This window comes from Podarcis raffonei, chromosome 1 (assembly GCF_027172205.1).
Source record: "Podarcis raffonei isolate rPodRaf1 chromosome 1, rPodRaf1.pri, whole genome shotgun sequence".
NCBI classification, from domain to species: domain Eukaryota; kingdom Metazoa; phylum Chordata; class Lepidosauria; order Squamata; family Lacertidae; genus Podarcis; species Podarcis raffonei.
The window spans coordinates 64088707-64116541 of record NC_070602.1 but is presented as its reverse complement, the minus strand read 5'-3'; the positions used below and the strand labels follow the sequence as shown (position 1 = coordinate 64116541).

At 39.9% G+C, this 27835-nt stretch overlaps 1 protein-coding gene across 4 annotated transcripts in view; it reads left to right on the top strand.

The window, feature by feature from the left end:
- DCDC1 (doublecortin domain containing 1) overlaps positions 1–27835 on the top strand; it is a 262066-nt gene that overhangs the window by 110813 nt on the left and 123418 nt on the right. For all 4 annotated transcript variants that reach the window (XM_053389861.1, XM_053389869.1, XM_053389854.1 and 1 more), the window contains exons 11-19: positions 2959–3060; positions 4865–5031; positions 10915–11040; positions 12607–12712; positions 19563–19700; positions 21153–21271; positions 23972–24032; positions 26254–26412; positions 26747–26898. In XM_053389861.1, the coding sequence (XP_053245836.1) occupies positions 2959–3060; positions 4865–5031; positions 10915–11040; positions 12607–12712; positions 19563–19700; positions 21153–21271; positions 23972–24032; positions 26254–26412; positions 26747–26898 (1130 nt within the window). The remainder of the gene's footprint in view (positions 1–2958; positions 3061–4864; positions 5032–10914; positions 11041–12606; positions 12713–19562; positions 19701–21152; positions 21272–23971; positions 24033–26253; positions 26413–26746; positions 26899–27835) is intronic.

Here is a 27835-nt window from a genome sequence, read left to right as displayed (position 1 = left end):
GCTCATACTGCACACAATGCAGTAGGATATGGTTCATGCAATTGACGTCCTGAGAACATAAACAAAGCCTGTTCTGGTAGGGGATGCCTCTGTCTACCATTTAGAACTTCCGATGGAAATACATTTAATCTAGCTTTGGTAAATAAACGCCGATAGATGGGTACGGACAAATTCCTAAGATATGAGGCTAACTGAAAGTCATGCCTGTATTGGATTCCAGCTGCAATCGGGCCACAGATTACATTGGATCTGGATCTGGATACAATGGCGGTTTCATAGCCCAGTTGATACAAAAGGGATGGTGACAGTCCAATCAAAGTGGCTTTTCTGGCCATACTTTTCAGCCATGGGCTGATAAACTCCTCATTGGTTAGATGTACAAGTAATCTCTTCCCCAGGCCATATACATATACAGGCCATATATATCCCCAGGCTGCAGGGTCAGCTCTCGGATTGTATTGAGATGACCAGGGGAGTGAGACAGGGCTGCATTCTGGCTCGCACTTTGTTTAGATAAGATTATAGTAAAGCTATTTTAGATGCCCTATAAGTTTTTAAAGCTGTATATGTAGCAGATGCAGGTTTCTTCGACTAAAAGCACTTAATCTCTAAGGATGCTTCTCCTTGCTGCTTCTTCAGTCAATTATCTGCACAGAAAATGTAGGGAATCACAGCTATGCACAGTTTGCAAGAAGGGAGAAATGATGAGATCACCAAAAATGCTGCAGCACATGACACCTATTTTCCGTTGATGCTCTTTCTTTAACTTGTAGTCATGCAGTGCCAACTGACACAAAGCAAACTTTCCTATATGCCTACCCCTAGAACCCATTTCTAACCCACGTCTCACCAAATCATCAGCAGTGTGCTGTTCCAGTTGACTTGATTCAGCCAGTAGGAATCATTTAGCTTTTGTGCTTTTTAGTGTATAACAGTGTCTTGCAAATACATTTATAAGTCTACAGTATTTTTTTACTAGCCCATTTTTTTATACTAGCTCCCCTGCACACACATAGCTACATTAGCCATTGTCCTTTGAATGCAATGATTTGTATATAGATTCCCTGCCTGGCTACATAGCATCAATTCTTGCCACAGGTGACCAGTCAAGTGGCTATTTACCAGCATGATATAATATATACTGGCACTTATCAGTCAAAAGTAACCCTTTATCTAGAAATGGGTAATTTCTATGAGTGTAGTGTTTAGCTGATTGGTTAAAGGCCTTTTGAATGTTTAAAAGGTGCTCCCAAACTAACCATGGAGCAAATATGTGTGTGTATGCAATACACAAGTGTATAGGGATGCTGGTGGCGCTGCAGTCTAAACCACTGAGCCTCTTGGGCTTGCCGATTGGAAGGTTGACAGTTCGAATCCCCACAACGGGGTGAGCTCCCATTGTTCTGTCCCAGCTCCTGCCAACCTAGCAGTTTGAAAGCACGCCAGTACAAGTAGAGAAATAGGTACCGCTGTGGCATGAAGGTAAATGGTGTTTCTGTGCGCTCTGGCTTCTATCAAGGTGTTCCGCTGCCATTTGGTCATACTGGCCACATGACCCGTGGACAAATGCCGGCTCCCTTGGCCTGTTTGTCTGTGGACAAACCCCGGCTCCCTCGGCCTGAAAGCGAGATGAACACTGCAACCCCATAGTCGCCTTAGACTGGACTTAACCATCCAGGGGTCCTTTACCTTTTTACCTATAAGTGTATACAAAGATGCAGGCAGCAGGTGCCATCTTGGGAAAAGGTATTGCCTCTTTCCCCTGAGAGTGAGGAGGCTAGCAAAATTGGGAAAGCCCACCTCTAGTACTGTGAAGGCTCCTGAATCCTTAGACCCTCAGGTCTCATGCAGAGTATTCTGGCCACATCTCCTGAAACCCAGTCAGCTGCATCTGTGAGTTCCCTGGCATTAAGGGAGATAATGCAAAGAGATGAAGAACACAGTCTTTCTGGGCCTCTCTTTCTCCTTTCATGAGGAACACCTGGCCACTCTTTTCACAGTAGCCCTCAACACACACTCCATGAGACGCAAGAAAGCCTTTAAAGGCAGGCATCATTCTCCCCACTGTCTCTCAGGGAGCCGTTCTTGCGTTGCTAGACATGCCAGTCTTGCTCCCATTCCGGCACTACAGCAAAAAATACAGATCGCAATGGTTTGTCAATATTCTCATAACTAAGTATTTTTTTTCCTTTTTAGTTATTTAATAGATTTACATTTATTCAGTACAATGCAATTAACTGACCAACATCTAATTCATTGGGTAACCATACTAGTCATCAAAAGTCTGTGAGTTCCCTTTGTGATCCAAGGGCCCTGTTGGGTGAGTAGGAGACAAAGGGATTGACCCATAGGGCACAATGCACCAGGAAGTTCTCTTGCAGAAGCTCCTTTAAAATGAATGGAACAGATCTGGAACATTTCAGTGAGGCATAAAAATGTGTTCAATTCATCAGGCGCAATGGGTGCACCCTTGCATTTTTCACCTATCATACATGCACTGGAAGAGCGGCCACAAGTCTCTCCATGCTTCTTTCATGCTTTTCACTGCTCAGCAATGTCTTATATGTAGAACATGACTAACATTCGAAATAATCCTAAATTATTTCCAGGGTAAGCATTTATATAGGTCACATTTCCTTAAGCTTCCTTTAGACAAGTAGTCTTTCCATGTATTTGTAGGTGAAAATTCAAGTGAACATTATGAAAACACACACATACACATTTTTGGTAGAATGAGGGCATTTTCCTTGGTTTTAGCTAGTATTAACATCCAATATGACGTAAAAAACAAACAAAAAACCCTTTATGTGCACCAGACTAATGTACTTTGTAGTGAGAGCTGATGGTTTGGTACCTCTTCATAAGTGAATGCTGAATTTTCTGATTAGTGTAAGCCATTTTGATTGTCATGATCTATAACTTGCATAACATTTACTTAATTACTGTTTATTTTTGAAGGCGTATGAAAATGGCAAGGATACCGGGGAGATTCTTGTTTACATCAGTAGAAAAGAAATGGAAATCAATCCTGGGGACCAACCCAGTGCTGCTATGGAGAGGGTAAGCGAGGAAATACTTCCCTAAGTGCATACATTTATTCAAATGACTTGAAGCTTTCATTCTGGGGATTTACTTTGCAGTTCCCACATATAGCATATTTTCTATTTATGATTCTTGCAGTTTCTCTGTGCTCACATGTAGAGGCTAACTTAATAACCATTAAAATATTGAGATGTGACTGTTCACTTGTTTCGCTTCTGTCAGAGTATGTTGTATTTGAAGAGCTTTGAATGAATCAAATACATTACCAACCCCACGCAAGTAGTGAAATATTCCTGCATTGCATGGAGTCGGACTAGATGATCCTTGTGGTTCCTTCCCATTGGACAGCTGGAAATACATTTTGGTTACATGTGAACACCACCAGATTTCACCCAATATCTCTGTAATCTTTAGGATAACCATGTAAAGTTGACTAGTATTATTATCTCTATATTGCATGAAAGAGAGATGAAAGAGAGCTAAGAATGCAAGATTAGTAGCTTGCTGGAGAAAATTTAGTGGGCTTTGTGGCTGAGTTTAGATTTGAATGAGGGACGCCTCAAATCATGATATAGGGAGCCAATATGCCTCTTTAGCCAAATGCCTCCACTGATATCCCCCCTTTATTGATCATAGGAGTAAATCAGGAGATTTATAACTATATTGACAGAGTAACATGATGGTATGCCATAGATGATATGGTAATCTCTGAAAGAGATAAATCCCAGATATGGAAGAACATGATCAGTGATTTGTTGTGTAGATTGTGATGTTTCCTTAACTGTTGTGAGTATTTATTATTATTGGAATTCTTTCACTAATGCAAGATATAATTTTACTGTGTCATGTTTATGGTTCCAACAGCTGTTAATAATACTGGGGGTGTACCACTGGTTTTATAAATACTGTCACAATATGGTCATGTATCTGAGGCCTCTGTGATATGCTCAGTTGCAGAAGCTGGCAAAGGAGAATAGAGTATGAACCAATCTACTGGAAAGAGCTTTCTGCACTCAGAGAAGAGTGACAACTAGGAGGGGCATGTGGAATGAAGTGACTATATTTAGAGCCATCATTACGATGCCATGAAATGGAAAATTGATCACAGAATGTGCAGTGTACTAGTGTTTGCTACATAATAGATTTCTAAAAGTTCCTTAAAAGGAGAATTTTTATATTTTAAGGTATAAAATTCAAATGAATTCAGGGTGGATTTTTGAACTGTCTCGCAAAACATACTTTGTTTAAATATTCCACTGAATTAAGCTGCTTGGCGCTATTTTCTCTGGGAGAGCATGGTTTGGGGCTTGAGTGGTGGGGTTTTTTTTACCATGCCTCAGTGTATATTTTTACAGCGCTGAAATTGTTAAATGAGTCTTGCGTTATCCCTGTTCAGCTATTGATCATCAATGGTTTGGCAGAAGGATGGTGGGGAGCACAGTAATTGTCAGACCTTAACAAGCTCAGTAAAAACAGCAGCAAAATGTAGCTCCAAATGTGGACTGGGAAAACATAACCTTTATCAAGAAAGCTTGTTACAGTATGTAGAAGCTAACTGCTTGTTCTGTACAACTGTCACATCTGCTTTCAGCTTGTGTGCCAAGGGGTCAGAGCTCAACCATAATCCTGTTGCACCCCCTGCTGGTTAAAAGCCTGTGCTCATTTTGTTACTTTACACTGAGATAAACATTGCAGTCATTTCACACTTCTTTTAACATTCTATATGAATTTAATTATCGTTTGTTTGGACATCACTGGTTATGGAGTACAAACAATTTATTACAGATGTTCCCATTTTATTTTTTATATCTTCCACCGCCAGGTACAGCACATGATTCACCAAAGGCTTCAACATTCAGCAGATTTCAAACCATCAGGCCTCAGTCGGTTTCCGACCCGGCTTTTTGACGAGACTGGACAAGAAATTAAAAACCCACTTTTACTGCAGAACGAGCAAAAAATTTGGGTTTCTTATGGTGAAGATTACAGGTAGGAGCAAAGTGTTTAGCTCTGTGACTGTCAGCAATCTTTGTGTTGTCAAACTGCTGTAAAGGGAAGTTTGATAACCTCCAAGTAAAATCCCTCTTATTTTTATTGTAAACTCCAACAAAATTTCAGAGGTCTTGTTTGAGACAGTATTGTTTGTGGAATATGACATCTCTGTCTCTGACTTTCTGTCTTAATGCCTTGTCATAGTTCTTGATGTCTGCCTGTCAGCACAGCAAGAGGGATTTTTTCATGTCTGAATAGTCACCTTAATGATAGCAGATGGAAACACCACAGGGGGTCCAAGCCCATCACACTGTCATTGTCACAGACTGCCCTGACCTGTTTCCACTCCACTATTTTTTTGTCCCTTTTTAAAGGAGAAATGGATGGTAATTGAAAAGGATCTTAAGCAAGATTTATGAAGCTGTAGACAACATGATTCCCTACTATTGCTCTATGTTTTCACAAATAAAGTCTTAACCTTTTGAGCACCAGTGATGGTAGAATGAAAAATAAATTGGTAAAACTTGTAAAATCTGACCAACTATAGTTAAAAATGGGAGGCACCAAGTCCATGCAATAGTTAATTTATTTGTAGCATTTCAGGAAATGGGCTTTTAAAAAATCCACACAATTATCGTTACTTCCAGAAGCAAAAATTAATGTATTTCAGAGTTTTTCTTGTAATAGACATGAAGTGAATTAATTTTTCACTAGCACATATATCCTAAAAAGTTAGTTCTTTATGTGTGTGGCAGAAGTGTTTTAGTAAGATATATCTGTATTTATTTATTCAACTGCAAGCCATGGATGCTTATATACTTGATGTGCTATACCTGCAATGTACGATTTCTTTTATTTATTCATGTTATGGATATACACCCACACCCATGAACCGAAAAATATTTCCACTGGCTTTGTTTACATTTTTGAATAAAAAATTCCAGACACTTTATGTAAATTTATAAAGAGATAAGAAATTTGTAGAACCCAATATAATTGCCCTTTCCTTTGTTTTAATCGGTACAATCATAGCACAACCTGATTCTTGTTTGTGCCATGGTAAGTTCCGCAATGTTTAATGGGGCTTACTCCTATGTAGGTGTGCATGGAATTGTAGCCTCAATAATACTCAAGATCTGGGAAATTATTTTTATGACTAGCATGAAAAGTGAAAAGGCTGTAAGTATATATACAATGTGTTAAAAATACGATACTAAGCACTGCAGATGAATATTATACAGCTATTTTCTTCCACCTCACACTGTTTTTAAAACAAAGATTAAAATTTATAAAACAAAAATTAATACCTGAGCCTTAACTTTACTGCCAAATTCAATTCCCTGTAGAATACTGCAACAAGAGCATGTAGCTTATATATGCTATATGATATACAGAAGTTGGTAAGGGTTCCTTTCTATAATGACATCCTTTATGTCAATAAACAATATTCTGATTAGACCCTACTTGCATACCTTAAGATTTGCTCACAAATGATAGCCATTCTCACATGAAGTATCTTCAATGATTACTTACAAAGTAAGTATGGTAAGCAAGAAACTGGCATGTCTTCTCAAATTTAAATTGTCTTATAAAGATATTGTCAAGGATCAATGTGGCTGTGAAAGGGGAAATAAAACTTCAAAATTTTAACAATTTATTCTATTTAAAATGTTCCTTTTCTCTTGTTTTTCTTATCTGAATTCTTATATACAGTTCAGTTGTAGTGATTTATTATAGTACTGTTAATCATGTTATTTGGATTAAGAAATATTAATACTGAGCACTGTCAAAAAATTGTGAACCGAAACAGCAGCTCTAATTCTTTGGAAATGAATCCTCCATAAGGACAAAATATTTGTGTTAAGGGGGGGAGTATGTCATTTTCATCATACTTTTTAGATAGTTTCCCCCCCTTATTTTTATATGTTCGAATTATTTATTGGCATTATGTTTTGTAAGCATGCAAATGATTCATTGTTTCAATAGTTGATTGATTGTAAAAGGTTGTTTACTTATCTATTGTTTGACATTTTATGAGCAGCAGTGAGTTTAACTTGATGTAAGCAGTGAGTTTAACTTGATGTAAGCACAGTAGAACAATTTGAGAGCAGAAGTCTTAAGTGCACTCCAAAAACTGAGCAGAATGGAATGATCTTCATATATTTATATAGTTCAGAATAAGAACATTTGTCTTCATGCTGATCATGTTAAAAATATTTATTTATTTCACAATGAATTATTTTTCAATTATAAAAGGAGTAACATGGCTTGTACTTGGGTAATTTAATTCTCTTTGTACCAAACTGGAATCTGGCTCACTATTAAGTTTATAAAGTATCTTATGTATAGTTTACATCCTTGTAATTGTGTTGACACAGATTTAGAACAGCAGTTCTTCTCTGAAGGAGTGTCTGTTTCCCCTTGTGAGAATAGAGAGTCTTTTCAGAAATGTTGTTTGCCGGCAAGTCATCTCCTGAATAGTAATACCTGAGGCTGAAATTATAATATATAGTGGACTCTTTTTGCCAAAATTAACTTGAAGTCATGTCCACAAGGCTGCTTCACAAATTGGACCTAGAACTACAAGATGCATTGCTGCTTTATTGAAAATTGGCATTGCAGTATGAAAGAACCATTAAGACAAAATAAGGAAGAAATGTACAGTATAACTGTACACAGGGTGCTGTTAAATGCAGCAAATGTACAAACTCACGTGAAGTGTAGAAAAATAGGTATTATAGATTTTTATTTTCATGCTAGCTTTAAAGCTATGGATATGCAATCTTAAGAAAAAATAGCATGAATTTTATTATTTGATCATAATCAATAATTCTGATTATTACATCACCCTGTTAAAAAGCACTTTCCTTCACTCTTTCTTTGATCTTGGCATAAAGGCTGCTTCACATGTGTCATTTCATCTTTGTGGAGATTATCTAGTTTTTTTGGGGGGGGGAATGTCACATATGTTCTAGCACCAATTTCTCGACACAGGAGCTTGCTTTTGAAACTTTGTATTTCTATCTTCATTTTACATAGTTTCAAACAGGCCTGTCCTCTTCTTTTCAACGAGAATGCTTTTGTCCTATGTTAATACCACGGGAAATATTTCAAAACACTCCTGTAAAGGACATAAGTTCATTGAAACGGGGTCTCAGTTTTCTGCCTTCTGTCACCATCAGGAATTTTGGGGATGGGGTTTGTTTTAGATTCTTGAGTCTATTTCATTCCTTTATTTCATTCCTTTATTTCATTTGGCCATGGTCAAATATTGTAAAATATTATATAAAATCCAACATATGTTTTAAAAAGCCACGTTGCTCTGTGCACACACGTGTGTATGTTGCTTACATGTGTGTGTTGCTTATATGTGCGTGCGTGCGTACGTGCGCACACACACACTCACACACACACACACCCCTCATTGAGGAGCAGGCACAACTTCTACCCTCTTTTCAGCAAATAAGCTTTTCCTACTGGCCATGTTCTGTAATCACTGACATCTCCAAATAGTATTCTATGGGAAGTGTGATACAAACACACAGACAGCATAGTTAACATTTATCATAGCCACAAACATTCACAGCAGACAGCATTTTAGCCAAGTGAGGATTCCCAGGTAAGATCCTCCCTCTATTGTGTGGGCAGGTAATCCCTCCCCTACCTGGCCTGGTCTCCTTGGCAACGCTTCCCCCAGGTGGGATTGGACAACTGACTGAGGTAGGCGGAGACCTCCAGGTATCCCACCTGAGGGAAGGCAAAGCCAAGCCTATGCTGTTGGAGCCGCTCCAGATGTAGGGGCTGTGCGCGTCCACGCAAAGGGCACCCCCCGTTTTAAGCGGGGAGCGGTCATTCTATCGGAAGTGTGATACAAACACACAGACAGCATAGTTAACATTTATCATAGCCACAAACATTCACAGCAGACAGCATTTTAGTAGCCTGAGCAATTATTTGCTATTTGCTAGAATTACTGGACGTTAAGTCTGAAGACGTTCCATCCAATCCACTATTGCTATTAATACGTATGCATTCAGATGTAGCTGGTGGTGTAGCCTATGAACACTTTGTGACGTGAGACAAACTCTACTGCTACATGCAGCACATCCCTTTAATAATTATGAAACTGATTGGCGCCATTTTGCTAGCTGCATTTGCTAAATCTGTACACTTGTCTGTTGGTCTCTCACATGTCATACAGTTGTGCTAGTAATGATACAGGCCGAACCTCTCCCACAATCTTAGGCTACCACCCAAAAGTACAAGTTAACCTGGCAGATCTGTTAAAACCTAGTACTGTCTCAGTTGTATAAAAGTATAGAACAGGGTGTCTGGAGTTTTAGCAAAAAAAGTGGGTGCGCAGGTGAGAGGTACTGAACTCACCCTGTACTTTCCTGTCCTTGGTGGAGTAAGTGTAAGAGGATAGTAGAAGCTTCCACCTTCTCCTTGGGGTACCACAAAGTTCTTCATCCAAAAATGTCTCTGTTGTGAAAGTTCTTACAGTTTTCCTGACTCTCGTTGTTCAATCCTCCAAGCCTCTTTCTCTGTTTACTCTGTCCACGGTTGCATGACAGGCAAGCTGACATCATGATTACAGGGAATTCTGGCCTCATCATGATGCTGTTGTCCTTTCTGGAGGGCTGCTGCCTTGACTCTGCCTAGTCAGCCAATTCATACCTTGCTAATTCATACCTTCCATGGGAGGTAGCTCACCTCTTGATTTCTCTAAGGAAAAGTCCTGTTTATTTGTCATAGTCATCAAAAGCTCTCAGCAGTTTAAGTGGAGAATTGATGAATCTATGAGCATATTCACAAAATCTCCAGACTTATTTTGCCAAATCACTTATTATGGTGCATGACAGGATATTTGACTAGGGATTTGACATCTACTCAGAGATAATCTTAGTTGATCGTTCTTATAGTCTACCTTTATTCCTTCCTTCAAAGTTTGTCACCTCCAATAATCTAAATGCTCAGTTAGGGATTTGGGTTGTGCCAGTCTCAGTGGCCCTACTCCAGCCAGCTTCTCCCAGTAATAGAAAATCCCTTTACCTTTCTTCCAAGAAAACTATGAGTCAACTACTTTTACAGACCCCTCACCAAACAATTTCTTACAATTGTTTCACATTTTTGACTACTCACCAGTTGATGCTTGTCTTGTGAGGTTTTTAACGCAATTTAGAGCATGTTTGCCCCATTGGAAAACTGCAAGTCAGAACCACATTGGATCTTCTCTGACATAACTAAACCTCGCAATTTGCACCACACACTATGCTCAGCCTGTCTGTCCTCAGAAATGATGAAGGTGTAGAACTGAGGAGAGAAAGAGAATCTGCACTGCTCTAGGAGGAATTCTGTCTCCCTTATTACCTGGTTTCTGCTGAAAGGAGAACCTTCCCCCCCATTTCTCCATTTTAGCTTCATAGTTTAAGAAAATCACCAGTGTGAGCATGTGCCCTATTCTTCATTAAATGCAACTGTATTTTCTCTTTCATAGATGATCACCTTGGAGCTGGTTTTAGTTCTTTTTTCTTTGTTCCCCAACAATTATTTCTGCTTGGAGATGACTCACTATTCCAGGAATAATTCAATTTCCTTGCTGTTTATAACCTATAGGTTAATAAAGATGACAAGCTAGCTTGTAGTGAGAATTAATTCCCAACATGAAAGCACTGGAACTTCAATAGGGCAGTAGCTACGAGATTACTAATTTTTCTCAGCGTCAAACAGAAAGAGGTATAGATTTGAATGTCTTGTTGCTAAATTCATTTTTACCAACTTCTTGTACTTGCTGCTTCATATACATATAATGACTGGTTCTGCAGCTTATTTTCCCTCCCCCACCAAAGGTCATATTTGACAATATTTCCATTTTTTCAGGTCTCCTGTAAATCCTGTCCTGAGTTTGACCTTTGACAGAGTGGCTGCAGCTGAAAAGAATGGCACCACAGTTATTTATAAAACACTTCTGGATCCCACAGTTGATTTACTGCCTGGATGTGACAAGTACATTTATATGAGTTTTCTGAAGCACTAAAATTTTTGGGGAGGGGGAAGGGAGGGGAGATTCCAATGCTGGTGTGTATTGCAACTGTTGCCATAACTATTATATGCAAACACAGTTTGCTTTAGCATCAAAACACATTAGTTGCTATTTACTTTGGCGTACACTCAGCAAGCCTCCAACTTCCATTAAATATATGGATGATTTAGATGTGAAGATATGGCAGTTTCTCCTTAATAATTTGTGGCTAATTTGAATATGGAATTGTCCCTTTTTTAGTGCAGGAGTAGCTAAATTGTGGCCTTCCAAACCTCCAACTCCCACCAGCCTCAGTCAGCATAGCCAGTGGTCAGAGATAATGGAAGATGATGATCTGGACAGACACATCTGATTGGCTACCCCATCATAGTGCAAAGGCAGCAGTGCTATTGCCCACTTAGCTGGGAGTAAGGACTATGGAACTCAGTAAATATGCATAGAATTGAGCTGTAAACAATGTTGATTTAAAATTAGCTGAGCCATTTGTTTTTAATGTACTAAAATGTGAATGGCCAAAAGATCACTTTCTTATATCAAATAATAGTCACAAAAACTTGGATGAAGAGAACTATTTCACACACACTTTATTCCTTCATTCCTTTTTAAAAGTTCAGAAACTAAATACTGTTAAGAATTTAAATACACTGAAACGAAAAAGCCTGAGGAAAATAAAAAGGACTTTACCTGGTGATGAAAAGTCAAGGTTGTTCCCAGGGAAGCCTCTGGGGAGCGCATTCCTCAAATGGGGTGCCACCATTAAAAAGCCACTCTTCCTATTGGTCACTGCCTCACCTCATTTGGCTGATAGCAATGCACATTATGCAGTTAACATTAGGACCTTACAATTATTAGTCACTATGATGAAAGGGCTACGAGCAGTGCAAATGCCCAAAATTGCAGAGTGCCTTGGGAGGGGATATAATGCATGTCTATACAATCTACAGAAAGATGTGCATTGCCTGTGCATACAATTGCTGTCAGGGCAAAGCCATCCAGTGTCAGGGGCTGTAGGCAGGTTCTGAGCCAACCACAGTAGTGTAACTTAGCCTCCCTGTGACTGGCAGCTCTTCCCTTATATGGAATAAAATACTGCCGTGCATTAGAGAGACAATAATAACTGGGATTGTCCCTATATGAGCAGACCTACTTTCGTACCAAACTCAACGTGATTGCATATGTCTTTGCAGTTTATTGTTGGCTTTTAAAAATACAAATAATTGTCACCAGTTGAGATCTTTTAATCCTGGACTACTAAAATTTCAGCTCCTCTTCCTTTTGGAAGGCTGCGAGGAATTATAGAAATTTGCAATATAGTATAACTGCTCTAAGTAAACTTGCAGAGAGCTGATTTAGAATCCTCATTATACTTTGGAAGAAACATTAAAGCAATTCCCAGGTCCTGCTTGTGGTCTTTGCATGGGCATCTGGTTGGCCATGAGAGAAGAGGACCCTGGGCTAGATGTGCCATTGGTCTCATCTTGCAGGGCTCTTCTTCTCAAATGACAATAATTTTTTATTGCTCATTTCAGTTGGGAAGCTTGTGCTGGATTTCCAGATAACATTCAATTCACAAACCATGAGGAATGTCAAACCTCGGAAATTGTGGAGTCAGACAACCATTTTATACAATATAAGGTGAGCAGTGAGGGTTTTCTTTTTAAAGCACCATTTTTTACTATTATCTGCAAATGTTTCAGCCCTCTAGGAATATACTCTCTCTCTCTCTACATATATATATATGTATATGTATATGTATATGTATATGTATATGTATATGAATATGAAAAAAGGGTATTGCCACATCTTATGTGTGTTTTAAATTGCACATTATCAACTATATGCAGTTGAAGGCAGGCTCACTGAAAATGTACAAGTTAAATCTGAGGAAGTTGGAGGGCTTAAAAGATCTTTTTGTAGCATCTGAGTGCCTGTGGGATCTCATGTGAGCATCTTTAGCCTCCCAGAGCCTGCATTGAGAGCAGGACTTGCCCAACAAGCAAGACAGAGAGCTTAAAAGCTCTTATCGTACCTGGTCTTCTTGGGTTACTCAGAGCAAAAAGAGCTTTTAAGCTCTCCGTCTTGGGCACAGCTTCTGCAGGTACAGGGGATTCTCTCTCCACACCCACACTCACTAGTTGTGTGGATGGCTCCAAGGGTTTGGGTATACAGGCGACTCCCCACTCATGTGCATTAGAGTCGCGCACAACCTTATGCAAACGTGTCATTTTTGGTGCTGCAAAGGGGGCAGGGTGGGCAGTGAAACAGAGTGGAGCAGAGGCAGAATGGGGTGAAAGGGACTTGGATGATCCAGAACTGAACCCCCCACATAAGATGCATTTGTACTGTAATGCTGATTGATCCAGAATGTGAATTGGGTTGTGGATTCAAAAGAGATTAGAATGTGCATCCTATGGAAGCCAGTTCAATTTTGAGATAATATATTCTGAATGTATTTTTTTGGGTATCCAATATGTTAAAGCCCGCTTATTCCATCTGGCAAGCTAGCACAATGTTGAATTACACCCAAAGTTTTGTATTCTCTCCAAGCCACTTAATCCTTATATTTAGCATGTTTTTCTTCTCTGTGTTTTTATGCTTTCTTTCTACTTTTGTTGTTTTTGTTTTTATTTTGAATTGTTTTATTTATTGATAACCTTGTTAGAGGGTGGTCTATGCATAAATGAATTAATAAAGCAGGACTAAAGTGGCCTGGAACAGGTAGGGGAGCAGTAAGGAAGGAAATATGTAATCCACTAAAGCAGATGTTTTCAACCTTTTTGAGTCCATGATTCCCTTGATCAACTACATTCCTTCTACGGCACCCCTGTGGAGCCCAGTCATGTCACCCCTTGCCTGCAGAGCTGGCAGCCACTCGCCCTTTCTAAAACACTCTCTGTTGTGGACTGTTCCCTCAGTGTCCTCTCCTCTCCCCTCTCCTTGGGAGTCCTCTGGGCAGCCGCTGCCACTGCCCATGGTCTCTGAGCTGCCCCCATGCTCCAAAGAGAGGTGCCTCCTCACACTGCCCCACAGGAGCCTGAGACTTGTCTGTCCATTCCCAACAGCAAGGGCTGGTGGGCTGGCAGGCTGGGCTCCCTCACCCACTTGCTTGCGTACTCCAAGGCCACCTCAGCTCCTACCAACCAGCACCCCCTAGCCAGTCACAGAGGCACCACTTGCCTGCGGAGCTTGTAGCCAAGGCTGCTGCAACAAACAGCTTCCCAAGCCTTTGGGAGGCAGATATACAAGAGGGCATCAGTGGGGAGAGGGAAAGAAAGAGGGACAGAGACCAGTGTTGCCTGAGGCACCCCTGACCATCATTCAAGGCGCCCCAGGGTGCCACAGCACAGTGGTTGAAAAACAACGCACTAAAGGACAAAAAGCTGAAGCAGAAAGCAAGAGTGATTGAGATAGATCTTTCAGGACCCTGGACAGGTCATAGGGAAGAGACACCAGCAGGTGCTGTTTGCTAACTGCTTCCATGTATAATTCCAGAACTGGGCTCTGTCTCCCTTGTCCTATCACCTTGGTGAACTAGTTGTGAGATTCTCACTCAAATATGCACAATTCTCAGGGCGTCAAAGGTACTGCTGTTTGTTGGTAGAATGCAAATTTGTTTAAAATGTGATTTTAGGGATCAAGGTGATGCGCCTCCCTCTTTTGTTCTAATCTCTACTTTCAGAAACCAAACACAAAAATGTATAGTTGTAGACCATTACTCTTGGAATTATAGCCAATGTGACCCCACTCTTTTATCCTATTTGGATATATGAGCTCATTGTTTACTGCGGATAAACATGGTGTATCTAGCTTCTGATTTGCTTTTGACATAATTGTGGCTCAGTAGCAGTTTTGGATAGGCACGCTCCAGATAAAGTAGCATTTTAATACAAAAGTCTGTATACGATTATAGTGTATAAGATTATATGTATAAGTAGGATGGGATAACTAAGGTTAATTTGTGTTGCGAGAGAGAAATAAAAGACAAGAGGTAAGACCAAAGAAACAAATATTTTAAGTAGCATAAACATTAACACCAGTTTTGAATATAGTCAAGCTTTGATGTGTTTAGAAGACACAGCAACAGCTATGTTTCAAGAGAGTAAACCCTTTGCTGTGAATAGTAATTTGATACCTTCAAGAGCAATTTTTGAAAGCAAAATTCAAGGCACAGGGGCAGATACCAATAGTATTTTATTTTTTTAAAAAATGTCCTAATGTTAAAGCTCACTGAGGTGTACAAGATGCTAAGAGGATTAAACACTAAAAAGGCAAAAGTCTCATGTTCTGGATACTCACACATTAAGATTGCTGTCAGGTATAGATAGTAATGCTCAACCCCTGACTGTTATATTTAATCTTTTATTGACAGGCAAAACCTTTCCAGTAGAGTAAAATTTGTGACATATAATCCACATTCGTAAATCTGGGGATAGAGATAACCCAGACAATTACAGCCTGTTGCTCTTTTATCACTGTTGAGAAAGCTAGGCCATGTATCTATGACCTGGGATATATTGCTGGCATTTTGTGTTGATAACGGCAGCATTAGAACGGTGTCCTTGTGGTTGTTCAATATGTTTCAGCTATGAGGACACAGGTACTTTCTTAATAAAAGTAGAGGGTAGTTTTAATTATATCACAATTTTTTAAAATTGCTCTATTGAAGGAGGAAAAAATGTTTAATAGTATGAATGCATATTTGCATCTTCAAATTCCATTAATGTTGTTGTAACTTCTGTAGAGCACACAGTCTGTCTACAGTCCATCTATCAGTGAGAACTTGCATAACATTTACCATTGACTAGAGCAACCTTTGTCAACCTGGTGCCCTGCAGATGTTTAGAACTACAACTCATATCAGCACCAGTCAACATGGGTGTGTGATGTTGGATCTAATAGGATTTGTAGTCTGAAACATCTGAACAGTCCTTGGGTAGTAAAAGCTGGCCTAGAGGTCTAGCACAATCATTTGTTTTGGGCTTAAGGTGTGATCTTATGAAACATTGCACTGAGGCAGCATCATATAGGATCAGTCTGTAGTGCAGACTGTACTCCATTTTGCTAGGGTTAGAATGCAGAACAACTGCTGCAAGACAAACTACTTTTTGCAATGTAATAGCTAAAGCTGATTCAGAGGATCAGAAAGTTTTATTCCAAAAATAAGTCCATATGCAGTGAAATATGCTAAATGTGAATCTCTCGGGTTTTGTTTTTGTTTTTTTGCATAAAATATGCTGCAATTTTTATAATATATATTTTATTTCTATGTATACTTGTGGATAAATGAGTAAAAGAAAGAGAAAGCTTGGCAGATAAGCAATTCATGAGGTGTGGAAGATAGGATTGGAGGCTTTGATCTTTTAAAAGCTCTCCACCTTGCTTTCTGGGTTCTATGTAGGTCACATGTAGGTTCTAGACGCCTTTGCAAGATCTCACAAGATCTTGGATGGCCCTAAACTTGGCCGTGCAGATGTTTTGGGACTACAGTTCCCATAATCCCTGACCACTGGTCCTGTTAGCTAGGGATGATGGGAGTTGTAGTCCCAAAACAGCTGGAGGGCCAAGTTTGGCCATGCCTGGCCCTAGAAGATCTCGTGCTGACTCCAGAAGGTAAGATTTCTCATGCCAGGGTTGTTCCAGGGAGTCATTCTGACTTTACACAAGTTTGCCTTTACATGGTACCCCTGGGACGCAACCCCCCTGTATTTCTACTGTATTTCTACTGTATTTCAAATGAAATGTTATGACCTGTATTTCTACTGTATTTCAAATTTCTACTGTATTTCAAATGAAATGTTATGACCAGGTCTCCATATGAATCATTTGCCCACTCTGAGGAGGGAGGTGTTGGGGAGAAATTTATTTATCAAAAATTATGAGAATGCTGCAATCCTAATTCCCTCTTTACTGTTTTCTGGGGGAGAGGTGGAATGGTCACACCTTACTCTGTCAACATTAGGCCTTTTCTCATGAAGTGATGCCTTTTCCTCTCTGATAGTGTGGAGCTCCTCATTCCTATTGAACATGGTGTTTGTTGAAGATTCATTCCCCGTGATTGCAGTCATGGGATTGTTGTCTTTCACATGACAGTGTATGTTTTGACTCCACAGAGTGGGAAGTGATGGAGACAGGATGTTTGTGTTACTGTGTTCCGTGAAGTGGGACTATTGTCCTTTGTTCTCTCTCTTTGCTGTCTGATGCTAGAGAGAGAGGGAGCCATGTTACAGTGCTTCGTGTGTGTTTATATGTGACTAAATATAGATTAGCCAAATGCTGAGGTACTGAGTTCTGTTACGCGGACTGCACAAACTCTGCGGATCCCTAAGTGTGCCGATGTCTGTTGGCATTGGTCGCTGTGATGTTTGGGCAGAAGAAAGCTTTGGAAGCTCCCGAATGATCGACCAGGAAGGAGAGAACATGCCAGTCAGGCATGTGTCTCTGCCAGGGTCCTACTTGGGTGTAGGATGAGCTCCTGACATTCTGGGGGCTGAAATGAACAAGGAATCCCTGGATACCAAGCCATCACTTGCCCATTGACAGCTCTAGGCTGGTGCAGTAATTTCTCTCTCTCTCTCTCTCTCTCTCTCTCTCTCTCTCTCTCATACACACACACACACACACACACACACACACACACAAACCACTTTCTGCCAGTACGAGTGGCAGGACTGTGGCCGCTGCTGCGCCATTGGAGTTTGGATTGCAGTGTTAGTCTTGATCTCTACCACAGTTACTCCTTTCTGGTTCTGTATGGTGCCATCCCCCCCCCCTTAACGCAATTTCTTCCTGGGTAATATGGGCCAGGGCGGGATCACATAGTTATGAGGAAGATGTGGCAATACTGTGTACTGTACTCATTCACATTTGTGCACATGCTAATTTGGCTAACCAAATTAATGAAGCATTGTTCTCACTCAGAATAGATGAATACTTTCACCTCTTTTTTATATAACAACAAGAAAGTGATTGTTCATTGTGATGAAAATGTTTGCAAAAGTTGTTACCCCCTTTCCCACTCAGCCCTAGTTAATTACTTTTAAAATGTGGTAATGTGGTGCAGGAAGCATTATTACTATGGTTGTGGGTGATGGGAAACACTTTTTTCTTTCCTTTTATTGCTACTGGCAGCCATTGTCCAAACCTATTATTTTTATTATGCTGTTGGTGAAGGCTTCAAAAATATATAGATATTGCCAGATACTGTGCTATTTAAAAATTTAGTATATTCATCAAAAGGTTTGTCTTTGTTCTATGGGGCAAAACATATTATGACATACAGCTTGCCTTGCTTTTCCAGTTCAGTAACATGGGATGTGTATAAGAAAAGAAAGTTATAAAGAATATATATATATAATAAAGTTCCTGTTGTGATTCCTTGTATCTGTTACACTATTGCTCCACACACTGTGGAAACTATAAAATCACCTGAAGCTGGGTTAGAAAGATGTGGTGTTGTTTCTTTATCTGGTGGGCTGTGGTTTTTTTTTTTTTTTTTTGGTAATATCCCGCATTATATCTCTTGAAGAACAGCATGGTATTAGTGCTGGGTGCCAACCTCAAATGAATACAAAGGGGCCAATGTTTCCTCCCCACTGCACCACAAAATCAAATGTGATAAGATTAAAGCCAGTGGCATTGCTAAGAGGACACTGGGACTTACAGCAGGTGTTATACCCATCCTAATGATATCTGTCGCTAATTCCAACTATGACAATCTTCCACACAGTTGTGTTGCCTCTGATCACAACTTAGAATGGAGAGGGCAAGTACATGTGTGGCTTTAAGTCCCTCAGCCTTTAGTGTGGGATTAGCAGAACATTAGTTCCCATTGTACAGAAACGATGGGGTATCTCTTCTCGGTACAGCAGCAGCTGGCTAACAGGTAAGAGCAAATTGAGTATCTTTCTGGCCAGCTCTGCTTTTGCTCTTTGTCTTTGATAGCATTTTGAATATGCCATTCCAATATGAACAGTAGCCCAGAAAAGCATTAATATTGAAGAATTATTTAAAAGGTTTGGCGTGTTTAAATGATCCGTATATCTCAGTTATTACAATTATAAATCTGCAAGGTGGCTCATTGCTGTTATCCTAACATCCCTTCCAATAACATTTTCACCTGTTCAGAGTTAGTTCCTTTTTGAGTTTTGGTGGTGCATGTTTCATTCCATACCCATATTTAGACCACAGTGCTATAATACTTACCTGGGAGTAAGTCCCACTACTTCTAAATAGGCATGGATAGGATTGCACTTTGAGTGAAGTTTTGGGCATATGTTTTTTTTGTCCCTAATGAAGAAAATATAGGAGGCAAGACTGCTTCAATGGCAGTATAACAGCATACTATTTCTTCATGATTGTTACAAGAATTGATTTGGGTTACGGTAATAGGAAATGTTACACAGAATTTTCTCTATTGGTAATTTGAAGTGTTACCATGCTAACATATCAATGAAAGTTCTATGGTTCATTCTATTACTGGGTATAGGCTGATTCCCAGATGGTTCTTCTCATGTCAGTTAATATGGAAAAGATGAAGAAAGATGCTCCCAGAAGAAATGGCCGCCGAGAGCTGACATTCGACATAGCACACTGGCCTCTGTCTAATATGTGGCTGATCACAAAGGTACCATAGTGAAAAGGCAGAGCATCCATTGTATTAATGGATTCAAATGTTTGATATGCGAAAATATTTGTTCTGATTGTTAGTTTACTTTTGGGGATTTTGAGTTAAATACAGTGGTGCCTCGCAAGACGAAGGCCTCACAAGACGAAAAACGCGCAAGACGAAAAGACTCGCGGAACGAATTAATTTCGTCTTGCGAGGCACCACTGTATTAAAAATAAGTAAAACTTGCGCAACTAACAAAGATCACCATGCATATATTACACCATGTCTCCCATGGCCTTTCTCGGTTTGTTGTGAAAACAAATGGAGTTGACTTTGATGGGGCATAGATGATCAAAGCCAAGAGCAAATTAATCTGCTAATTGTGGTTATATCCTCTGTGCTGAATTGGCTGCAGTCAGCTGCCACCATGAACAGAATTGTAGCATAACAACGCTGTTCCCTTTTGAGATATCAAAAAACTCATTGCTGGCATATTTGGAAAGGGAGTGAGCATCACTGTAACAATATTAAAGGCAATTATTGGACAAAGGTGGGAGCTGCAAGGCAGAAGAGCCAGCACTCCATCTGAAGCCTTCCTGCTTGCACCAGCTAGGACAGAAGGAAGACAGCCTCCCGCCCCCCTCTGGGAGCTGGACCAGCCTAGGATCCATCCCCCAAATGTCCCATTTGGGAGGTCACTGTCAGTGCCTGTCAGTGGTGTGGCTAGAGTCCTCTGCAAGCAGGAACCATAGATAAGTTCTGTATAAATTGGCATACAATTGCCCTGCATTTAATAGCTAATATTAAAATCTGTAATGCAACCCAAACTTAGCTGTTTTTACTCAGAAGTAAGTCCTCTTGTTTTCAATGGGACTTACTGCCAAGCAAGTGTTAGGATTTCAGCCTTTAAAATGTAACAAGCAATGAAAGATTGCACCTGCAACAGCTGTTTTACTTGCTTCAGAATTGCTGTATCTCTCTCTCTCTCTGTATATAAATCTATATAAACATAAGGCTTTAAGGATGTTTAACCAACATTCTTTTAGACTTGAGGTAAAACTTTAAATTGACTCAATGGCTCTAGATTTGTTGCAATCTTTGCAGTTCACTGAACTTTTTTCCTGTGCATACATATTTCAAGTAAACTCTGTAGTTATAAGTATAGCAAGTGACACGTTATGGACCCTAAATCGTTGCACTGTGAAATATGCAGAGGAAAAGGACAAATGAAGATATCAAGGGTCTGTTCTATTTTGCACTGAACTGTAAAATGCCACCCTTGTTGTACAGAAGATCACTGGTTCTGAGCAGGGCTCATTGACTGCTAAGTTGTGGATAGTGTTTCAGTTTCTCCAACTGTTAATATCCTGAGCTAGCCAAGCATAATGACCTCTCTATTTGTAACACATTGTTGAATTTTCTGGTTCTTTTAACTTATTCAAAACCTTTTTTCCCATTCATTGAAAGGCTGGAATGATTCTAAGTCGAGCTATGGTACAAAGCAGCCTAGCTGTTGGTCATCCAATCAGAGCTGTGATGCAGGATGGCATACCTCTTGAAGGCTATAAGCTGTGTCTGCAGAAAAGGTATTGATACAAGGGTGGGTTGGTTTTTACATACAATCATTTAGATAAAGTGAAAACATGTAGTCATTTAGATAAACTGAATGTTACCAGAATACTGTATGTGCTTACAGATTTTGTAATTCAGCGAGTGAAACTGTATTATCTCAAAATTATCACCATCCTTTAATTCCTTTTGGATTATTAAATTCATGTAAAAGCATAGCCTTTACTTTAATGTCATATTTTAAATCACCTTTGAAGGTTCTTTCAACAATAGACAGGAGGAAAAAAATAGACAGATAACAAGGACACATATATTTTACTTTATGCTGTGGTAGTTCTTGTGTTTCTTTTGTTTCTCAGTCCTTTAAAAGAGATAAAAAATGCACATGTTATGTAATAACCTTCAGTGGATTTTAAAGATGCAGTCTGGGTGTGCAGATAGATTTCTTGGTGGACATTTTATAGCTCAATTGCAGAGCTAGGCTAAATTGCTCCTGCAGGGTAAAAATAAGATAGAAGTAAAAATAAGAAAAAAGGCCATCTTCTGGGGGCACCGGGTAGAAGACTTCCAAAAATGACCTCACTTCAAGGACAGGTTTATGTCAGAGATGTTTCCTCCAGATACGCAGACACAGATATAGTGTACAAGTTACCAAAGCGTTATTCTTGTGCTTAGAAACGGGCGTGACTTTGGAGCCAGTGATGTTCTTTAAGCGCTAGCAAGATATGCTCCCAATTTCCAAAGTAACCTGTCAGTTGTCCCCCACCCCCAGTAACTGCAGTTTTCAAGCCATTTTCAGTGGCAGTCACATATATAATGTCTTGCAATATGCATAACTTTGACCAGGCTATCTGTCCAGGAGGTGACACAGGTGGCACAACAGCCCGCACCACCTGGACCCCAAGCTCCGCCCTGGCCACAAAAGATTCTACACAGGATTTTTTTGGCAATTTACCCCACCACATGCAGTCTCCCCCCAATGTCATATCCACACTTTTAAGGAGAGCTCCATGACTCTAGAAGGTCTTTTCTGCAACAGGAACTTCCTCCAATTTATACTTTTATGATCCATGCCATTGTTTGTTGAACCACTGAATCTTAAATTCACACCCATTTAACCTTAGGATGGTTTCAAACTACCCTCCCTCTCAGCCCAGGATGATTTTGTTCAGTCACCTCTCAGTGTCACCCATGTGGAACTTGGTTATGTGAAGCATGTGACATTCACCAAGTCAGAAGCTCCTTTTCTTGATGCTATATTCTCTCACCTTGTGATGTACATAGAATCATAGAATCATAGAATCATAGAGTTGGAAGAGACCACAAGGGCCATCGAGTCCAACCCCCTGCCAAGCAGGAAACACCATCAGAGCACTCCTGACATATGGTTGTCAAGCCTCTGCTTAAAGACCTCCAAAGAAGGAGACTCCACCACACTCCTTGGCAGCAAATTCCACTGTCGAACAGCTCTTACTGTCAGGAAGTTCTTCCTAATGTTTAGGTGGAATCTTCTTTCTTGTAGTTTGGATCCATTGCTCCGTGTCCGCTTCTCTGGAGCAGCAGAAAACAACCTTTCTCCCTCCTCTATGTGACATCCTTTTATATATTTGAACATGGCTATCATATCACCCCTTAACCTCCTCTTCTCCAGGCTAAACATGCCCAGCTCCCTTAGCCGTTCCTCATAAGGCATTGTTTCCAGGCCTTTGACCATTTTGGTTGCCCTCCTCTGGACACGTTCCAGTTTGTCAGTGTCCTTCTTGAACTGTGGTGCCCAGAACTGGACACAGTACTCCAGCTGAGGTCTGACCAGAGCAGAATACAGTGGCACTATTACTTCCCTTGATCTAGATGCTATACTCCTATTGATGCAGCCCAGAATTGCATTGGCTTTTTTAGCTGCCGCGTCACACTGTTGGCTCATGTTAAGTTTGTGGTCAACCAAGACTCCTAGATCCTTTTCACATGTAGTGCTCTCAAGCCAGGTGTCACCCATCTTGTATTTGTGCCTCTCATTTTTTTTGCCCAAGTGCAATACTTTACATTTCTCCCTGTTAAAATTCATCTTGTTTGTTTTGGCCCAGTTCTCTAATCTGTCAAGGTCGTTTTGAAGTGTGATCCTGTCCTCTGGGGTGTTAGCCACCCCTCCCAGTTTGGTGTCATCTGCAAATTTGATCAGGATGCCCTTGAGTCCATCATCCAAGTCGTTATTAAAGATGTTGAATAAGACCGGGTCCAAGACAGAACCCTGTGGCACCCCACTAGTCACTCTTCTCCAGGATGAAGAGGAACCATTGATGAGCACCCTTTGGGTGCTCCTTTATGAGGAGGTCACGTTTGGAAGTGGTGAAACAAGTATTGTTCCTATTTAGAAATCCCAGGCTAATTCATTCCTTTTCTAAAACTAACAGTGATTTATTTAAGGAATAAGTTTTCCAGAGTGGAATTATTTATTAAATGTACTTATGATATCTAAAGTTGCAATCCTGTACCAACCTGCCTGGAAATAAGGATCATTGAACTCAGTGGAACTAACTTTTGAGTAAATATGTTATAAACCTACAATCTGTGCAGACTTTCCTGGGAGTAAGCCCCACTGAGTGTAATGGGATTTATTTCCAGACAAATCATTCATAGAATTCTGCTCTAAGTTGTGCTGCAAATAGAAAATGCTGTATGCTTTTGATGATGGTTAACAAGAAATATTTCTCTTACAGAGACAAAAACAATATATATCAACACTGGGAGTTTGGAAATGATGGTTGTATCCATCCTAAGGTGTGTGAGATATATAAGCATTTTTTTTAAAAAAAACCCTATTTATTCCCAATCTTCAGACTCCTACATGGAGACTATTAAGGCATATATGCATGAACGGTTAAATATGGCCTCCTACATGAACAATATAAATGTTTTCTCCCTTTTGTATTGTTGCATTGCTTGATTTCTCTCTAACAACACCATAAAAGCATTTGATGATAATATTTTCCTTAAACTTCTGACTGCTGTGAGCTTTGCATTTTTCTTTCCCCATTTTTCTAATCAGTACTATTCACTGACATGTTGATTTTATTGTGTTTATTAATTTGTGGTTTGATTTATAGGTGTATCAAAGTTCAGCTTTAGTCTAACCTCAAATGGTGCAGCACTGATCTTGGCCAGAAATCAGTATTCCTAAACTGAAATACTCCTACTTGCTTAATCTGTTTCTACCCTACTCTCAGCAATTCTCCATGTCACTGCAGCCCTCATAAGATGCTGTGGGTGGGTGTGGAGCTTGGGAACACAGCAGGAAAGGTGACGCAATAAAGCCTGACCAGACTTCGGCTCTTGGGACATTGGCTACAGCTGTATATAACTTGACATCTAGTTTGTGGACAAATTGGTACATTTTCTTGAGTCATTTGCTTTGTTTTGAGTATTGTGCCATGAATTCATTGATTGTCTTTGGAACTAGTTTCAGCCTTGGGGTTTGTCATCTGTATAGTGGTGAAATGCTTTCTAGAATGTTTTCAAAATGCCTAATTACTTAATATGCCTACCTTAATATATGTGTGTAATACAGTTGACTTGATGTGTAGTCTGTAGCTGGTCTCACTTGCTTGAGACTTTGCTCAGAATGCACTTTTAGTTCTTGTTTTGCACATGTGTCACAGGTGTAGTCGTTACTGTGGTTAGGTTTATCTGTGCCGGCCTGCTTTGTGTAGACAGTGTTATTTGGCGGTGCATGCTGCAGTTGCATATCTAAGATGGACAACTTGCCTTTTGCACCTGTACTTTTCCAACACATCAGTGCGAAGCACAACAGTGCCATCGCTTTCACACCAGGCTCAGCCCCTTAATCCCATAGACTTCAGCCCTGCGTCTGGTACAGAGACCAGAAAGTTGTCTTTAAACAACAGGTGATCCTAGCGTAACAGTATATATTCAGAATGCCCTAGTTTTGAAATTCGGAAAGTCTTCATTTATTTCCTTTATAGTGTACCAAATAGTCTACTGCTCATTAGATAAAGCACTGTTTCATAGAAAAATGACTTCAGGATCTCATCTATTCTGTTTAAAGGCTTAAAGGAAATAACAAAGTTTGAAAGGAAATTATAGATGTAATATGCACTCTGTAAGCATAAGAACTCCTCAATGCAGCCTAGGCCACTGTATTTTAGAGAGCCCCTATTTTCATATAAGGGACGTGGGTGGCGCTGTGGGGTAAACCACAGAGCCTAGGACTTGCCAATCAGAAGGTTTCCTTTCCCACTTCCAATCATTTTTTTCTAGTTTTTTCTTTGTCTCCCCACACATTTACACTTTCTATTTCCCATGCTTAAAGCCCTCCTTAAACATGACATTGGGGACGCGGGTGGCGCTGTGGGTTAAACCACAGAGCCTAGGATCAGAAGGTCGGCGGTTTGAATCCCCATGACGGGGTGAGCTCCCACTGCTCAGTCCCTGCTCCTGCCAACCTAGCAGTTCGAAAGCACCTCAAAGTGCAAGTAGATAAATATACCGCTCCGGCGGGAAGGTAAACGGCGTTTCTGTGCGCTGCTCTGGTTCGCCAGAACTGGCTTAGTCATGCTGGCCACATGACCCGGAAGCTTTACGCCGGATTGAGCAGAAACTACAGTGATGGAATCATATATTGATCAGAAAGGAAAGTTTGGTTGGAGGAGGATATAGGCCATGTTGCGCCCATGTATAATATCAACTAAAGCAACAACAACTGCGGCAAACATCTAGAAGAGTCTTAGTGATTTTTTAAATACTTATATGTTACAGTCTGTAGAATTATTCTCTACATTCTGTATAGAGTTGAAGTTTTGCATTAGTCAAATGGATGGAAGTTGTAAACAAAATTGTGTAGGTGCAACATATCTTTTAATGTCATTGCCTAGTATCAGCAACTTTTCCTCCCATAATTCCCCGTGCTAAACTGTAGACGGTTGTCTTTCTACCGATTGCATCCTGGTATGTGTTACTACTCTGCCTTTGTCCTTTCCTATAGGCTTACCCTGAGTTTGTCCTGACCTACCTAGAGGAGCTAAATGTAAGAGAGGAGGTGACCCAGACGGAATACTGCACACACCATGGGGCCCAGTCTCCAGTTCATCGAGAGACAGATAGCAATGCAGCAGAAGAGGTCACTGTATCAAGCCAGAGGCAGGTCAGAGCAGTATTTTTTTTAAGGAAAAACATTTTGAAAGGAAATGCTGTTGCCCTTCACAGTTTAATATCAATATTCAAGTTAAACCATTTCTATATGTGTGTATGTAAAGAGAGAGAGAGAGAGTTTAACTTGAATATTAATTACATACACATTTTCGAGAAATAGAAGCACAACATACAATCACACACAAACACATTTTTTTTCAATAGCTCCTTTCCCCATAGGGTAATATTACTTGTTAAAATGTACCTGCCAAAATATGCTTATCCAAAGTAAATATTTGTATGGAGCACAATATATATTCATTGTATGTTTGTTCATAATTTAATAGGTCCTGCAAAATAATGTCTGCAATGAGAAGCAACTTTCAGGACCTTTGGACGCCCACTTAAGGCCTGAAGGTCCCTCGGGGGGGAATAGGCAGCTGACAGTGGCACTGGTGAGGAAACTAGAAGAGAAACATCCTAAGGCCTCAGCTCAAAGGTAAGCCACTGACAGAACTGATATTTATTGTTCAATGACATTAGATGTTTTCCTTCAGTTTCATGTAAGATTGATTTCCTGGATATTATTGAAATATCTCAGAAGCCCTCTGGCTTGCAAGCAGACATGGAGTTTTGACCAAAACTAATGGAAAGGGGTGACATTTATGCAGGTTTTTTTTAAAAAAGAAAAAGATTGATGTGTACACTATGGAAGAGGATCACTGAGGTAATTATTGTTAACTTATTATGCATAGAAGAGTAAAATGTATGATTCGGTTACATGCTTTGTTCTACTGAAGTTAATTTTATATGAGTACATCATTTGTGCACTTGATACATTTTTACCTATAATATGATACAAAGGTAAAACAGCAATATTAAAATTCAAAACTAATAAGCAATATTACATATACCCCTCCACTTTTTCTGCATTGGGTGTTATATGGCAATAAACTCACTGGATGTACTTAGGCTCTAGTACTCACGAAGCAGTTTGCATGAATATGAGATGTTTTGCATAATATTGAAATATATTTTATATATTAATTCCCTCTCTTGAGAGTGGATGTGGGCTTTGAAACTGTGTTTTATGTTCAGACAGAGATTGATCATAAAGGCATCTATTAAATTTCAATCTTGCATTTTGGCAATTTCCCCATCTTTCCCGGCTGCTTAGGATTTGAACATGAAATGTGGAATGGTATTCTGAGTGGGCATTCCATTATGTCGCAACGTTCTGGTCAGATGATGCAGCATGATGCAACTTTTTGCATTGAGTTGATGAAACAACCCCAGGGATTCAGAATATTGGTGACATAATAGGCATAGAGTACCTCTTTTATGACTACCATTCACCTTCTGTGGTGACATTTCAGAATTGACAGATTGCAAAAAAAAAAAGTGTATGGTTAAAAGATCAAATTCCTGAATGAGGG